This window comes from Cynara cardunculus (assembly GCF_001531365.2).
Source record: "Cynara cardunculus var. scolymus isolate 2C chromosome LG 3, CcrdV1, whole genome shotgun sequence".
NCBI classification, from domain to species: domain Eukaryota; kingdom Viridiplantae; phylum Streptophyta; class Magnoliopsida; order Asterales; family Asteraceae; genus Cynara; species Cynara cardunculus.
Window position 1 is genome coordinate 810,452 of NC_037530.1, and position 16,100 is coordinate 826,551.

The 16,100-nt window shown below is 34.1% G+C and overlaps 1 protein-coding gene across 1 annotated transcript; it reads left to right on the top strand.

Annotated features, from left to right (window-relative positions):
* The first annotated feature begins 10,620 nt into the window (after positions 1 to 10,620).
* On the top strand, positions 10,621 to 16,034 carry LOC112508636 (increased DNA methylation 3-like). Its single transcript, XM_025113308.1, has 3 exons — positions 10,621 to 10,720; positions 12,701 to 12,874; positions 15,564 to 16,034. The coding sequence occupies exons 2-3, from the start codon at positions 12,706 to 12,708 to the stop codon at positions 15,851 to 15,853; spliced, it is 459 nt and encodes a 152-aa protein (XP_024969076.1). The 5' UTR covers positions 10,621 to 10,720; positions 12,701 to 12,705; the 3' UTR covers positions 15,854 to 16,034.
* Positions 16,035 to 16,100: the final 66 nt, after the last annotated feature.

Here is a 16,100-nt window from a genome sequence, read left to right on the forward strand (position 1 = left end):
TCTTCCATTAGATATTGTCTTGGACACGTGGCTTTATATGTTTTCAAATATGGCATTTCTTCTTTTTATTACAACAAAACATTCTGAAATTACCGATCTTTCTGATCAAGAATCCTCCGTTAGCCTCAGTTGCTGAGTGAGCCAAAAATGTTTCCATGCATTGGTGTTCTTGAAGACGGGTTCCTTGTATGACTGGTTGGTATTATCGGTAATCAGCCTGCATAATCCAACTCGAAAAATAGACCGCATAACCTAACTCCATCTAATCCCGTATTTAATTGGTTTATAAAATATTCAAATCGAAAATCATAGCCATCTTTTTGAACACATATCAACATTGAGCATATTGCCCCTATGATGTAGCACATGTGGTTTTGAAGTGGTATTATTATATAAAAATATGATGGTTCAAGTCTAAGAAGTTGTTTGTTTACCTCTTAATAGTTTTATTAAGAGGCAGACTCTGAATCGTTAATAAGTGAATCTTGTTTGGCAAAAAAAAAAAGTTGTCTCTTAATGGTTCTAAAACTCTTTGAATGATTTTATATATTGGGCATCCGTTAACCATTCAGCGCCCTAATTTCGTTGCAAATAATTACCAAACAATTATATTACATTTTGCACTATATCATGAGAGTTTCTTAATCATTCCAACCACTTAATCATTGCACCAAACCGTTCAGCAACTGTTAAACAGCCTTTATCAGTCACAATATGAGAGTTACAGTCTTTTAAGGGTGGACAGTATGGGCCAACTTAAAGATTTTGTTAGTTACTATAGATGCACAAAGCATGGGCTTTTTTTAGTCTATGGCGGGCTTGAACCTTACGAGCCAGTTTTCAATGAGCAAAAAGACTCGCGCTTTTATAGGCTCGGGTTGGACGGACACAGACCGTGACAAAGCTTTGAGTTCGGATTTTTTTTATGCATCTCTACCTGTTACAAACACGTAACATAGTTTTGATATTTGAAACAATATTAATCGTAGTTTTCCAAACTTTTTTTTGAAGTATATAATATTTATATACGTCAAATACAACAATTAAACGTGGTTTGTCTTTCACATGATGTTTTGGAGCAGGATAGTGTAGGTTGGCTCGAGGGTTGTCGACTTGTCGATCTATGAACTGTTTTTGCACAAATCAGTTTTTAAGGGTGCTTTTGGTATACAGATAACACTGAACTAGACTGCACTAGTTGTATCTTGTACGATCAATGTTTAATACGAGTAGCTATATGACTAAACAAGTTTTAAATGACTATATTACCCCTCAAATGATTTTTAAACTTTTTTTATTATATAATATGAACAAATGACAATTAATCAACTAAATACTTGAATAATGTTAGTTAAAATTATTTATACATTATTTTTATACTATATAATTTATATAATATATAATATCTTATATATATATATATATATATAATGATTATTATAATAGATGATACATGGATATTGTAATATTTAGAAGTATAAAATATATTCTATTTCATTGTAACATTTAATAGGATTGGGTTCTGATGAAAAATAGAGTTAAAATGAGAAGCCTAAGAACGCATCTTCACCCTTAAATGCACATTAGTATGAGATATATTGGGTTAATCTCTGTATCAAACGTAATTCATGAGTGGACATGAAATTAAAAGTGATCAAGGATTCAGATCATTTCTTACTTTTTTCACTGTAACTTCGTTTCTCACACGATCATTCGCCATATTTAATATTTTTATATATGGATTACAAAATATTTTTACAATACCAAAATGATAAATATATATATATATATATAGAGAGAGAGAGAGAGAGAGAGATGGTTACGATGAGAATGAGAGTTGAGGTGACAAGCGTAAGAATGAATCTTCATCCTTAAATGCACATTAGGATAATATGCACCAAGATGAAGGGTCCAAATCCCTTTTTACCATTCTCACATTAAATCTCTTCATTACACGATCTTTATTGCCTATATATACATACATACATATATATGGTTGGGTTCACGTGAGACCAAGAGTTTTCCGTGAGACCCGTAAGACCAATTTATGTTCATTGATCAACTTTATAAGTTAATGATATAATGGTCTAAAGTTGCACGGTGACAATTTTATAATTATTGAGAAGTCTCGTGGCGTTTATGAATGTTCAGATCTGACGATTGTAGATCTAATCCAAGGGTTGAGAATTGGTCTTACGGGTCTTACGAAAAACTCTTGGTCTCACATGATCCCAAGTCCATATATATATATATATATATATATACACGGAGAGAGAGAGAGAGAGATTCATATAGAATAAAATAAATTTTTTATTTAATTTTCTTCGCTTCAATTTTTGTTGTATTCCACATTTTTGCTTTAAACATTAGGGAAAATATTTATATTCAACGTCTTGTAATGTCTGATTGGTTTGAGCTTGACTCCAAAGATCAAAAATACCTGGAGGTTCCATGTTAAAATCCAAAGAAAAATAAAAATTCCCTTGTGGCCACGGAAGTTCAAATGTGGTGACTCCGGGCTATCTGCAAAGCAGACGATCGTTCTGAAAGTTGTTTTTAAGTTATATATATATATATATATGTGTGTGTGTGTGTGTGTGTGTGTGAGAGAGAGAGATCTTTTGAGAATCTTTAAAGTTTATTTTCCTATTTTGAAGAACTTTAAAAAAATTTGTTGGAATAATCTTAACAATTTAGTAAAGAGTAAACAACAAATTTGGTCTTTCTGGTTTGTCAAAAACAACATTTTTCATCTTTATAGTTTTAAAAATTACAAAATGATCATCGTGGTTTACAAAAAAATCCGAATTTGTTCCCTTCCTCTAGTGGCTGTCAAAAATTTCGTTAAAAGAGGGACATTTTCGTAATTTTACCTATTTTAGTTTGTCTTTTACCATAATAAAACACATTTAGATCTTGGTTAGTAAAAGACAAAAAAATCGACAAAATAACGAAAATGCTACTAATTTAACAAAGGTCGTTGGAAAAAAGTGACCAAATCCTGACGTTTTTGTAAATCACGATAACCATCTTATAATTTTGAAACTAAAGAACGAAAAGTGTTATTTTTCGATAAAACACAGGAACCGAATTTGTAGTTTACTCTTTATTAGTAAATAACAAAAAAGTGAAATTGAATTCGTAACGTACATGTACATTGTTTTTCTAAAACCGTATAATGTAACATGGGTTTTTTTTAATATTTACCGAAAAAGAGATTATGCATGCGATAAAATACCCATAATATTGACAAAAAAAAGGTAACGTGCAGTGGCGGATAGGGGTGTTCATGGGTTAGATTGTTCGAGTTGAAGACATTTGAACAACCCAACCTAATGCTTGCGGTTTGAAAAATCTTACCCAACCTAATGCTTGCGGTTTGAAAAATCTTACCCAACCCAAACCGTATGGGTTAGTCGGGTTGATACTTTAGTACATTAAAATATTATTCTAACATTGAATATGTTATTTATCTACTCATAATTTTTTTCCATCATCAACCATTTGATACAACTTATCCATACTTCTTAGGGGTTGTTTGTTTACCTCTTAATAATTTCATTAAGAGACAGCATCTGAATCGTTAATAGATGAATCTTGTTTGGAAAAAAAAAATCTACCTCTTAATGGTTCTAAAACCATCTGATCGATTTTGTATCCTGACATCCCTTAACCATTCAGTGCCCTAATTTCATTGTAAACAATTATCAAACAATTGTATTTCATTTCGCACTATATCATGAGAATCCATTAATTATTTTGACCACTTAATCATTTTGCACCAAATCATTCAGCAACTGTCAAACAGTTCATTACCCTTGATAATTGAGGAAGTAATGAGCTTCTCCATTCAATAATCAAGGGTGGAATTAGAAAGTAAACAATTACTTTTGAAATTATACATTTATTTTGGGACAAACAAAAATAGAAATGTAGACACTTATTTTAAAGCGGAAGGATTCAATCAATCACATTACCAAGGTGGATTCATGCCCGTGGGCGTCGTGTGCAGCTAATTTTTTGGGGTATAAAAGGTGTATCTGCTAAACTTTGAGCAGTGTTCCGGTATAAAAAGTCTTTCAAAATCAACCAAGAGACAAAATCCCAAAAAGGGGGGGGGGGTCCATTGAAATCAACCAAAAAGCTTACAAAAGTTCTTCAAAATGGTGGAATTCGGCTAAAAAAACAACAAACAACTTTATAGGTTTTTTATTCATTCTAAAAATGCACCTTCTGGACAAAATTATGAATCCGCCACTAGGGGTGCTTAAAAACCCGATCAACCTAACGCGAAATAACTTAACCCGATGTCTAATCGAGTTGTAAAAATTTCAAACTGTAGGTATTGGGTTACTATTATTTGAACCAACCCAACAAGATGAACTTGATATTTTCTTTTATTTATTTGATTTAATATGATTGTTGAATTTATATTAATATATACATTAGACAATTACCTTATCACGTATGCTCTTTATATACACATATTTTTAATCTATTCACATCTATATATAACTCATTTGTATATATGTTCCGTGACTGTGAACATATATATGTAAATTGAGAAAAATAATTGAATGTGATATACGTAAGTGGTTGTTTGTTTACCTCTTAACAATTCCATTAAGAGACAATCTTTGAATCATTAAGAGGTGAATCTTGTTTGACAAAAAAAAAATCCGTCTCTTAATGGTTTTAAAACCATCTGAATGATTTTGTATCCTGAAATTCTCTTAACCATTCAACACATTAATTTCGTTGTAAATAATTACCAAACAATATGTTTCATTTTACATTATATCATAAGAGCCTCTAAATCATTGTAACTACTTAATCATTCTGTAACAAACCATTCAACAACTATCTTGTGACCAAACATAATCTAAAAAATGCCCAGATACATATTTAAAAAAAAAAAGAAAAAAAACCTCCAATAAATTGATGGGAGTTTGTAACCAACAAACTTTGTTTGACCCAAAAAAAACAATTAATAAAATATTAATTTAATTTTTTTTTATATTCAACCTCACCTTTTTCCATTTAATTTCTCATAAATGTAATACATACTTTATAAATTTGTCAATTTAAACCTTATACTTTTTTATTTTCTAATTTTATCACTAAAGTTTGAAAATCATCAAAAAAAATCTAAACTTTACAAAACTTTCATTTAGAATAGGGTAAATTGCATGAAAAAGTAACGTATTTAAACTGGATTTCTATTTTAGGTAACGTACATCCGTAGCTTTCATTTTGGTACCTAATATGTAAAGCTCTAAACATTTAAGTACTCGAATAACCTGTTGAAGTATTAACTGGTTACCATGCTGATGTAGAGAGTGATGTGGTATCCAACTCAATATTATTTATTGAAACATTAATCGGATATCACATCACTCATCACAAAATATGAATCAAGTTAAAGTACATTTTTAATGCAATTTGCCCTTTAGAATAATATGAGTAAAATTTATTTTCATATTTTGTCATAATTAAATGCAAAAAATGACCTATTTTTGCAATCTTCAAGATTTTTTCGTGATTATTTCTAAAGTTTGGTTATAAATACGAAATTAGAACAAAATTGGTCGTCATTCTTTATTTTCAGTACGATTTAATTAAATGTTTTTATAAATTAGTTTTATAGGATCAGGTTCAGAGAGAAAATATAAAAAAGAAAATGAAAAACTGAGAAATACTGTAATAACTTTTCAACTGTACAGTATGTACATGTACCTACATAGGGCTGCTCAAAAACCCGACTAACCCAATCAACCCAATACGAAATAATTCAACCCGATGTCTAATCGAGTTGTAAAATTTTCAAACCGTAGGTATTGAGCTGATATCGAGTTACTATTATTTGAACCAACCTAACCCGATGAACCCATATCTTTTAATTTATTGGATGTAATATGATTGTTGAATTTATATTAATATATATATTAGATAATTACATCATCACGTACGCTCTTCATATACACATATTTTCAATTTATTCACATATCTATATAAGTCATTCGTATATATGTTCAGTAACCGTGAACATATATATGTAAATTGAGAACATTAACTGAATGTGATATACGTAAGAAGTATAGATAAGTTGTATAAAATGGTCGATGATGAAAAAGAAATTATGATTAAAGAAATAACATATTCAATGTTAGAAGAATATTTTAATGTACCAAAGTATCAACCCGACCAACCTGTACGATTTGGGTTGGATTGGGTTGCTTCAAAAGTATAAGGTCTTAATTGTCAACTACATAAAACTTGAAGGGCTTAATTTGACCATTTGAGGTCTGGTAGTTTTTAAGCAAATTCGAACCAATTGAGTGTTTCCCTGCAAAAAGACCACCGCATGACGTCACAAAAAGGTTCGTATCACCCTCAAATTCCGGGAATCTTTTCGGTGCACCGGTAAATAGGCGGTTGCATGACGGCGGAGCATGGCGAAGCTGCAACGTGGCAGTCATCTATTGCTACCCTGGCCCACAATCACAAAAATACCGATCGAAAGCTGGTATAAATTCGAACAGCACCAAATAGATTTCACCCGTCACTCAAATCACTTGATCGATCGGAGAATTCCAGTCGGTGCCGGAGTTCAATCACCGAAATCATCTGGTAATCTTATCTTCTTTACTACTGTATAGTTGATATAGAAGTCGATCGAATCGATCCTCAAATGGAATGTGATCACTGTCTACTGCTGTTTAATTGATTAGGTGATTAATTTCAACTTTTCACGAAATCCCGCAATCTAGAATTCTAGATATCGATTTGCAGATGAGATGGGTCAGAATTAGGATCGAGTTCATCTGTCTCCATGTATCAGATTTCCTCAATTTTTAGATACTGTTTCTTAAATTTTATGCAATTTTCTTTCGATCGGCATGAAATCACACCAATTCTTATCCTCTTGTGTGTGTTTTGTTCTCGGTAGGTGTTTAGAGTACTGAATTTCTGAAACTATTTGGTAAATTTTGTGCAGTTTTCTTTCAATTGGCACCAAAAACACACAAATTTTTACAGAGTTCTTCATCTCTTGTGATTTTATGCTGCTTTAATCTTGATATGTGATTTTATGTGTATACTGTGTGTTAATTATAGATGTAAATTTTTGGTATTTTGGTATCAATCGATCTACTTTGGAGGAATTTTAGGAGGATGCGATACAACAAAATTGATTTTATAAAACACCAAACTGTTCTAAAAGAAACTTTGTAGGACTTAAGATTACAGGATCAAACCAAAAAACGCTTTATCTAAAAGCTTTACAATAGATCTATAGACTACTTTTAGACGTTTAAACAAGTTTTTATAACGTTTTTTTAAATAAAATGTTGTATTAATTAATTTATATGATACTATTTGAAAAAGTGTCTTATAAACACCAATGTCATATAAAAAGATAGGTTTTTAAGACATTTTGTCAAAAGTGTGCTATAAATAATTAATATGACACTTTTTTTATAAGAACTTGTTAAAATGCCTAAAAACGTTATGTAAACCTATTGTAACGCTTTTAGATAAGACGTTTAACAGTTTGTTCCCTTAAACCAGAGTTCTACAAATTATTTTATAAGGATGCTTGGACAATTTAGACGCCCTGTAAAGTCAATTTTGTTGTGGTGATGTATGATTTATGGCTAAAAATAGGAATATATAATCTGTAACGTAGTGGGTGTTGCAAGTATTGATTTATTTTCTTCCAAATTGGAACAAAAAACACACGGATTCAGTTATTTTTTTTTTCCTTTTATAGCTCAGTCTGAAGATGGAGTTAGAAATGGAAATCTTTTCTGCTCTAGAAAAACCTAAAATGAGGCTCTTTGGAGCGGCAACAAAAGCAAGTAGTCGTTCGTTCGTGAACGTAGTTGAGTTGATTGCTAGTCAATATCGCTATTTGGTTGTAATCGAGTTGCCTCACGTTAAGTGTTATGAGGGTAAGTTACAGTTTGACATGAACCCTTAATCGTCTTTAAAGGTCGTTTTTTTATGTAAAGATAGAGATTTTAGAATAAGAAACTAATGGGGTTTTTTTTAATGATTGCATCAGGTGAGGTAGAATGGACTGTCAACGATGATAGTGAAGTGACGATAGAAGGACAGATAGATGTTGGTGAGATATTTTCAGATGTGACATCAAGTCTCAAAAGAAGACGTGTCCAGTTATGCCCAACTGAACCCTGGGCGATTTCGTTCCATCTCCCTGGCCCTGTGGAGTGGTGGACGACTTCGGTCTCGTTTACTTCCTCCACGGTCATGGAACTCACAGTGAGGAAAGAAATACCGTTTGATGAACTAGCCAGTACTTTTGCAGTGGCAAGTACTTATATGTTAACCACTATTTCTCCTGTGGTCACTACTTCTGCAGGTGCCTCTACTTCTGCAGTGGCCGCTACTTCTGCAGTGGCTAGTTCATTAGGTGTTAGCTCACCTAGAGTGATTGACATCGACGAGATGATAGCAGAATTGCTCTCTACTTCTGCAGTGGCCACTACTTCTGAAGTGGCCTCTACTTCTGCAGTGGCCAGTTCATCATCACCTAGAGCAATTGATGTTGACGAGATGATAGCAGAATTGTTCTCTACTTCTATAGTGGCCACTACTTCGGCAATGGCCTCTACTTCTATGGTGGCCAGTTCATCAGGTGTTAACTCACCTAGAGAGATTGACGTTGACGAGATGATAACACAATGGTTACTGTAGTTTCGTGGAGACAACAACTAAATATTCCAAATGATCATATAAACATCGTCCATCTAGATATATATTACATGTCTTAAGGGGATTCATAAGAACCCGCTTTTGGTATTTAATTCCGTTCAAATACAATGTTAAACTTAACGTTTTTCGTGTTTTAAGTTTGCATGTTCTTGTGGTAAACACCTTGCGATCGACTATAAAACCTAATTTAGCATAAACCTCGTTTTTTTCCTTGTGGGTCCCAGTTTCTAGAAAGCTCGAATGAAAGAGTCAAACCATTGTGGATCTGGTAAAAGGAAATCGTGTAATTGGCGTAAGGCGGAAACCACTGTAGAGAACTTTTTGGTTGCCACCGTTACTCTCCGATGATGGACATTGCATTGTGGATGACCTTACTTCGTAACAGATCTTCTTATGGTAATGGCCTTGGTCAAAACCATTAATAGTGGTCGTCGTTGGTAAATGAGATCATATATGAAACATTTGTTCTTGCGATAGAGGAAATGATAACGCTCTCGAGTAATGGAATTGTTTAAATGTTCATGCTGTAACCGCTAGACGACTGTGTATTTTATTGTGATAAACATTGAAAACCCTAAATGCAAATATAATACGCTCCACGTGACCGTATCCACGAGCTGATGATCTTTACAGAAACAGTTGTTTTACTCTTTAAGGTAGATGTCAGGTCTGTATACATCTTAACCTTTATGGACCTCACCTATGAATGAGATATACTGAGCTTGTTTGATTTTGGTTTACATCCACGAGTCTTTGAAACTTGATGATATTTGAGACGTCGTCCCGCTCTTCACATTGCGCAACGTCAAAAGCAAAAAAGTGTCACGTACGGTATCAAATAGTTGATCAACATATTTAGATTGCGTACGAGATTAGAGCCTACACATAAACTCGTAAGTTATAAAGTAAATTTATGGCATATACGAGTTTCGTGCGATTATGAGTTTATTATATATAGATAAATGTTTAAACGAGAACATCTTCATTTTACAAGAATGTGATAACATTCTTTTACCATAGTCAATCACATGTGATACTATATTTTATCACACATGATTCACATGTGATACTGAATCAGAAACGTGGATAACCTGTGGCGTGACCTAGTTGCGAGCCAAGTCACACATACATCACTAGGCCCTCTCACATGTACTGATGTGATAAGAGTGTTGCTTACGTGGTATTATAATCATTCACATGTGATACATGAATCAAAGTTTCATACGACCTTTGGTAGGTTGCAGGATACGGCACTCGCATACCACCAGGTTCCCTTCACGTGTATATATATTACTGAGCTAGTTCAAATAAAAAGACTAAATATCGTGAAAAAGTAAAAAAATGAAAGGTTAAATGAAAGTTGATATCTATCTCACTGAAAAAGTTCAAAAAAATATATTTAAAGATGTACATGTGAAACGAGGGTTGGGTTCACGTGAAACCCGTGAGATCACTTTTTACACCTGAAATTTCACAGCAGAACAGTGTGAATGTAAAAAAAGCCGAACCTTCACAACAAAAACACTGTAAAGGTTACCTTCACAAAAAAAGCATTGTAAATGTTACATTCACAATATTTTGTTGTGAAATTTCAAGTGTAAAAAAGTGGTCTCACGGGTCTCACGAAAACAACATGGTCTCACGTGATCCCAAACATGTAAAACGATGTTATAGATACATATAAAATTTTATCAATAATTTACATATGAATATTTCGTTAACCATAACTTTTACCTTTTTACGATATTAACCTTCTGATTTTATATATTAATTATTAATTAATTAAATTAAAACAAAAATATTTTAATAAATATTTGACGGGTCAACTTGACCCGTTATATTTAAAACGGGCATTTGAGGCATGAAAATGGGTACTGTTTCCATTCATCGCTGACGGCTGCGTGGCAGAGAAACAGAGAGCTTGGCAGAGACTAGAGAGGAGGAACGAGCTCGAATACCGAAGACCAGAATTCGTGAAGCTAGGGTAAGCTTTTCCGCCATTGATATTCACCGTTGATGCTACGTTGTTTGATCTTCCTTCGTTTTTGCCGCATGTTATTTCTCCATGTGTAACTTCGGAACAATCTGTCGCTGAGTTTTTACTTTTTTTTTGGCCTCGAAAGTTGTAGGCTTGTTTGATTTAAATGTGTTAAGCGAAGAAATCGCCATAGTTTTCTTAGAGCTAATACGTTGGATTACTTAGGTTATTACTACTACTACTTCATGTGTGTTGAGGCCGTGTAATCTGCAAGGAACAACTGGTTGATTTTTTTTCTAGATCTATTGGTTTTAATGTAGCTATACGTGGATGTTTATTGTTCTAATCTAATGATATCTATTTGAAAATGTGGCGTTTAATGTAATTGGATATACGTTATGTTTGATTTGTTGGATTTTTTTCGGTTATTATGACTGATTTTCAATGAGTTTGTATCTTCTGTTTGGGAGCTTCTTTATGTGTATTTGCGGTATTTAAGATAGCCTGCAGATAGTTTATTTTCATGGAGTAATTGTTTTTGCTTGCTATAATCTGTTTTGGGGAAGTTTGTAAAAGTGAAGTTTCTACTTTGGGTAGATAAGTGCAATAGCTGTTCCTTACAGCAACCAAAATCATGAATCTTAGATTGTATCATTCTGATAGGTCTACTTAGTAAAATTGAAACTTTAAATTATTGTTAACAGGCCTAGACAAACTCAGTTGGATACTAAAATAAATGGGCTGGTGTAAATTTTCACAGTCCAGAGGGAATGTAAATCTCAATATAAGGATTTACTGGAACAATGATTTTGCATTTTGGATTGACAAATTTTGTGGGCTGCGGTACTATTTTTCTTGCGACGTACTCGTTAATTGGATACTTATTGAAAGTTTGTTTTAAGGTAATAATAAAATATTTTATTAGTACGATACATAAATAAGTAGATGTTTATTAATTTTTCATAATATATGTACAGGTTAAAATGAGGAATGCTAAAAACAGTGATTTTGCATTTTAAATTGCCAAATTGTAAGGACATTGTTACCAATTATTGGTGCTCCAGTATGTTCTGAATTTGGTATAAGGCATGTGTTCATGATTATCATTGTAAAGAAGATGCCTAAAATGTTTTGAAAAAGTCAAATCAGATCTATGAATTCTCCATCGATATAAAATGGTTTTGTGACATTTTTCGATAAAAGAACTGAAGGTACAGATTACATTGAGGGAGAAAATAATACAATGATGGGTTGTGAGCACCCAGACGATATGGATGGAAATAGGTTAGAGGGACAAGAAGGAAAAGAGACGGCTTGCTAACAATTCAAACAACTGTACTTGCCGTCCAAACAATCAACATACTTTCAGAAAGCAAAGAAGACACTAGCTTTATCAAGATTGAGCGAACAAAATACACGAATTTCTAGAGGTTCATTCGCTATTTTTTGCCAACTGGATTGTTTCTTCTGCTAATTTATACTATAAGAAGTATTTCTTTTTTGTAATATTCACGAGGATATCGGTTTTCTTGAAACATTGTGCCAAACAAAATTGTCCAAAATGCTAATAACTTGAAAGGAAATGAAGGTATCTAAGATCTGCACCTGGATAACCTAGGATGCTTAGGTTATCCAGGTGTTATATTGAAGTAACACCTGCGTTTCTAATTGTGTGTTATAAATCTTTCAACTTCCTTGTTTGAATGAACTTGGATTTTTGTTTCGTACTCCTTTACCATCCTAGATTCTCGAATGTGTGACACATTTAGGCATGCATACATTATACACACGTACATATATATGTACATTCGTACATGCACATACAAACATGTATATATATATATATTTGTGTCACTGTTCTTCTAGAAGTTTACTTATCTGCTTACGACTAGGCATGAATACAAACAAGCATGCTTTTGGGCACTAAAAGAAATTTCTCAAACTATGAATGCAGCCCTAATGATTTAGTATGTGTTAATTTTCCAGGAAGTATGAGTGGATCACCTGGAACAAAGTCGATGGAGGTAAAGCCATCAATCAATTTGAGTGGTACAGCCAAGGATGCAAAAGAAGCACCACCACTTGGCCTGGTTGATATAGGTGAAAGTCAGCGTGCTTACATTTTTCGGGTTTCCCTACCTGGTGTCTGTAAACCTCAATGTAAGTCTTCAATCGCCCCTACACTAATATGTTTGAGAATAAACTCTGTACATACCTTCTCACAGCCAAAATACTGGATATCTAGGAGCTCAGTTGACAAAATAAAAGACAGGGGGAGGGAGGATGAAGGGTAGGTTCCATCTGTTAGTAGCAAAGGAAAAAGGAAGCATAGAAAAAGAACTACTTTTTTCTCAGCAGCACTTTTGTCACTCATCATAGATCTTTACCATAATCTCCATTTCTGTGCATGGATCTTTACCATAATCTCCATTTTAGTTTCTTCGATCATCAATGACTCAAATGTGATGAAATTGTGGGCAGGGGCTTGTTACATTTATCTTTCTTCCATTTTTGGGCTGTCAATCTGAGATTCTAGGCATAAAACTTGATAAACTATCCTTTAGAGAATGCCCACACAAATCAAAAACCAAAATGTAATTGCTTGCCTATTATCCAAGAATAAATTTATAGCTTGAGCCTTGATGACATGATTTGGTGAAGCTGTCACTTATTTATCCCGTCACTGGTTGGTTTCTACCATTCTTTGTAACGTATGCATTTAGTCTCTGCCAAGTATTAGCCTCTGCTTCTTTAGAGCGTCCTATCATAAGGAATACCATGATATTAATACCATTGTTGTTTGTTAGCTGTTAAACAAGACTATCAGAATGGTGGAATACTCGAAGAGAAAAACGAAAACAAGAGGAATTGTAGTTTGAGTTCTTGACAACCATGCCTGTTTCCTTCTTCTATCCAATGTCACCTCTTTTTTGGGTTTGGAAATTTCAGAAATGGGAAATTAGGGTTTGTGATATTCATCTTTTTGGGGTTTGAGATTGGTTCTTTTTTTCTAATTATTTTTGGGTGTTGGACTTTCCAAGTTTCTTATTACATGCTCAACTATGTGGTTCTAGCCCAATCTTCTTAAACCCTCATATCCTCCTTTCTCGAGTTTTGAAGCAGCTGGTTGGGTTCCTCCATAACCTAACAAACTGGATGAGCCTCCCTCCTTGCTCCATGGTTGCACTTTCCTCATCTTTTCTTTTATCTCACCTCATCCACTATCAAGCCTTGATCAAAGACGACCTGGTTTTTTTCAGTGCTAAACAAATGGTAACTTCCACATGCAAGTAGTAGTCTCCCCTGAATTTTTTCTTCACATCTCTTCTTATTAGTTGATGTGGTTCATAACATCACCAAGGGTCAGATTGTCTTTCATAATGCTAAAATTTTCTCTGCATTGGAGTGTTAGGTGTTACATAGTGAACAGAGAATAAATAAATCCAGAGTTTAAGGTCAAGCTTTATGCATGTCAGTTCCATCTGATATGTAGACTGCACAAAGCCATCGACCTGCTCTTGCTACAAAATGTCAATCAACCAACTTCATGTTAATCTCTATTGTTTTCACTGCCTTTTTTGACAACCAAGACAAATCACTCCTACCACCTTTTGATCAAGAAACCTTCCATATTCGATCTGCTTACCAGACTTCTTCTGTTTTTGGCTTAATGCCTTTATGCGAACCATACATATTCTTATGGTAGAAAGTGTCATGGATCTAGAGTTTCTGCCACCTACATTTTGTCTATCAGATCTTCTGACCTTGATTTTGCATTCTTCTGTTCCTTTTGGATTTACAGCTTCAATGTTCTTTTCTTTTCCCCGTAAGGTTGTGTCTAGCCAATGAGGCTCTTCTTCTACTAGTTGGTAGTTTGGAGCAATTTCTATTACTGTGATTGGATAATCATTGTTCTTGTGTTGACCCAAGCCTAAAAAGTTACATTTCTCAAGAGCCATCATATGGGTTTGGAAGAGAAGGGGAATTATTGTGTGCTTTTCCTTCAACCGTATTCAAAACTAAAAAAGCCATATGTGACTGTTTGACTACTCATTTTGGTTTACAACCTATTCTCACGGGTGTAGCTTGTAATCTGCTGTTTGGGGTTGTCAAACATCCCAGGAGGGATCCCAGAGGTAGAAATTTCTCTTTATACACCATTCAATGGAAAAAGTGGAGAATATGGTTATAAAAAATGGAGAATATGGTTATAAAAGATAAGGTGATGTAGGAGAACGGATTAAAAAATGAGGTTCTTTTTTCAACTTATCATTCGTTTAGTTCTGCCACTTCCATTTCTCTGTGATGAAAGGAACATGTAGAAAAGTGGCCATTTGCAGGGATGTAGCCTAACAATTGGGTATACCATGATTACACTTCTTCATTCACATTCTGTCAGGTGTTTGCCGACCTTGGGTTGAATTATTGTTCATTTGTTGGGGGTAGAGGTCAGGTCCCTGATCCCCCCGGGACCCTCCTTTTGAGTGGGATTTATTGGGTCGGTTTGGTTTAATCAACTAAATGACCAATTTACCCTTAAGAGTAGACAGAGTAATGAATTTCTCCACCTCATAATTACGGTAGAACTGAAAAGTAGGCACTTCTGAAAGTGGACACCTATTTTGTAACAAACTAAAATAGAATTGTAGATACTTATTTTGGGGATGGAGAGGGTATAATGACTTCTAGGAATTCAATTTACGTGCAGCTGTTTGGTTTTTAGCTTTAACTCCATGATCTACGAAATGCCACATCTTTACACCTAAAGTTCTTGCACCTACTTGAATCTTATTGTTATAGATATTTATATATCCAAAGATTGAACTAATAATGAAATCAACTAAAACAGGCAATGTAAAGCTCGATGTGCGTGTTGATGGGAGAGTTGAAATCGAAGGACTTGTCCAAGACAGCGACTTTTTTACCAATCATGCCAGCAACAAGTACAAGCCCAAGGTCCAAGAACTAGCCCCACCTGGAAACTTCAACGTCTCCTTTAACTTACCTGGACGTGTGGACCCCAGGTTGGTCTCACCAACTTTCCGGAACACCGGTATACTTGAAGTAGTCGTGATGAAACACACTTTACCCCACACTCAACCGGTTAACCCGGGTACCCCCGTCTCTACTCACCTCTAGTTTGTTACTTCTGTTTTCTTGGGACTCAATTTTGAGTCAACTATATATTAACGAGCCTGGTTTTAGTTGTAGATGTAGTCGTATGTTATCTATCCTTATGACTATGGTTGTTATTGCTATGTTGTAACATTAACTTTGCTTTTTGCCGCATTTCAGATCATCATTGTCAATGTTTCTGTGTAGATGCACAAATTTGCTTGGTCTCGTCTTTCATTGGTGTATCTTTTGAAATTGTGGTAGAAAAATC